General features: G+C 49.3%; 1 protein-coding gene across 1 annotated transcript in view; it reads left to right on the top strand.

Moving 5' to 3' along the window:
- Nucleotides 1-1,670, top strand: part of Pmar_PMAR004523 (hypothetical protein) — a gene marked incomplete at both ends in the record, with an annotated part of 5,531 nt that overhangs the window by 1,501 nt on the left and 2,360 nt on the right. The window contains 5 exons of the mRNA XM_002765020.1: nt 20-82; nt 134-220; nt 268-364; nt 413-546; nt 740-860. Coding sequence (XP_002765066.1) covers nt 20-82; nt 134-220; nt 268-364; nt 413-546; nt 740-860 — 502 coding nt within the window. The remainder of the gene's footprint in view (nt 1-19; nt 83-133; nt 221-267; nt 365-412; nt 547-739; nt 861-1,670) is intronic.

Below are 1,670 nucleotides of genomic sequence, written 5' to 3'. Positions count from 1 at the left end.
CGCAAGGCTACTGATACAGAGATGGAGGCCGTGGTGAGCATCATCTACCATCTACTGAGGAACACTAGGGGCTCGGAAGCTGGTGAGGGCGTGGGAGTTTCGGGCGGTTTGTGATTGCTGTTTTTTTCCACAGCTCGGGTGTTGAACAAGTTCACGGAGGGGTCTTTCAGTAAAGTCGATACTCTGGTGAAATTGCGAGAGGATACTCGAAAGCATCTGGGTAGGTTGGCCCTGTGTTTTTACATTAGTGAGGAGTCGTGATGACAGAGCGAAGACTGAAGGCCTACGATGAGGAGAGCGCTGAGAGGGGCTCGGCGGTGGCGGCAGAGGAGGAGGATGATCTTGGGGAGGACCCTAAGGAGGCGTAAGAAGTTTTACTAGGGACAATCGATAAGTTGTTGGAGTCTGTCAGGCGATATATTTTCGCACTGGGGAGTGGCTTGTCTCAGCTGCAGCTCATTGACCTATGTCTGTTATTACTCTGTCACAATTCGGGCAATAAGGCGCTTACGGAGCACCTCTGTAGGGCGGTCCAAGGGATGACAGGTGAGAAATAACGGTGTTTCTGGTGGGGGTTTTTGTGATGAAAATATAACTATAGTCATCAGAGGAGAAGGAAACACTTGAGGTTTTTCATGGGAATGTTCTGTCAGCCGTTACAGTGGGCTTCCATCCCCAGCCGATCGAAATCAGAGAAATATGAATCATTGGTTTAGTAACTAGATGGGGTCTCTGGCAGGTTCAATACGTGAGGTTATTGCTCAGTATACGGATGAGCTTGAGGACTCGGAGAAAGGCCGGACGAAGGATCTTATGGAGATGGTCACTGGTTTGGAGCATCTCTGTGAGAAGGTTGCTAAGTGAGGAAGGTGTGGTATGAACAATGTGGATATTATGAACGTCAGGAGTGGCAAATCGAGTAGACGCGATGAAGGGGACTTGAGCGGGCCGGAGGCGAAGCGGAGTAAAGCTTGAGGTTTCACGTTGAATGAGCTCGTTGTGTTGAGTGTGGAAGTGACTGATCGGAGCTGTTGGACCAATATATGGGAAGTTTTCTCAGCTCGGGAGTTTCCTCACTAATTCTAGTAGAAGTGTACAAGAACCTATATGAATTCATCGGAATTTTCTAGAAAATTTACTTATTGTTATCAACGCACGTAGTTGATGATGTGCACATTCCCTCCCCCTCCACACTGCAGCTGATAACTGTCGGTTGCCAGGCTTGGTTACATGTCTAGCATCGTCTCTCAATCCCCGTCCCCGTCCCCTTCTCCTCTAGCCTTGGCTTCGGAAACTGCTTCTCTATGTAGGGCTGTGACTAAACTGGAGGGTGGTCTAGTTCCTGGAGGCTTCCAAATTGGTGGAGTTTCATGGAGGGGATTTCATTCATGCTAAGGCCAGAGTGTGCTCCTCGGTGTTCACCTGCTGTGGTGGTAGGTGTGCGACCGTGTGATAGTGTTGAAGTTGAGTTCAGAGGGTACGTATAGATTTAAGCATATCATGGGAGTGTGAGCATACCTTGCGGAGGTCCCGGGTTCGATCCCTGCGGCCGATCTTTTAACATGTCATTAAGCGAATAATATGCACAAGCGTGGATCCTAGAGTAGGGTGCTGCCCTGATTTCTACGATGAGCTCAGTGATTCTGGATCGTACAGTGGTCCCCTGCCTG

This window comes from Perkinsus marinus, assembly GCF_000006405.1.
Source record: "Perkinsus marinus ATCC 50983 genomic scaffold scf_1104296975926, whole genome shotgun sequence".
Lineage (NCBI taxonomy): Eukaryota > Perkinsozoa > Perkinsida > Perkinsidae > Perkinsus > Perkinsus marinus.
This window is presented reverse-complemented; position numbering and strand designations above follow the sequence as displayed.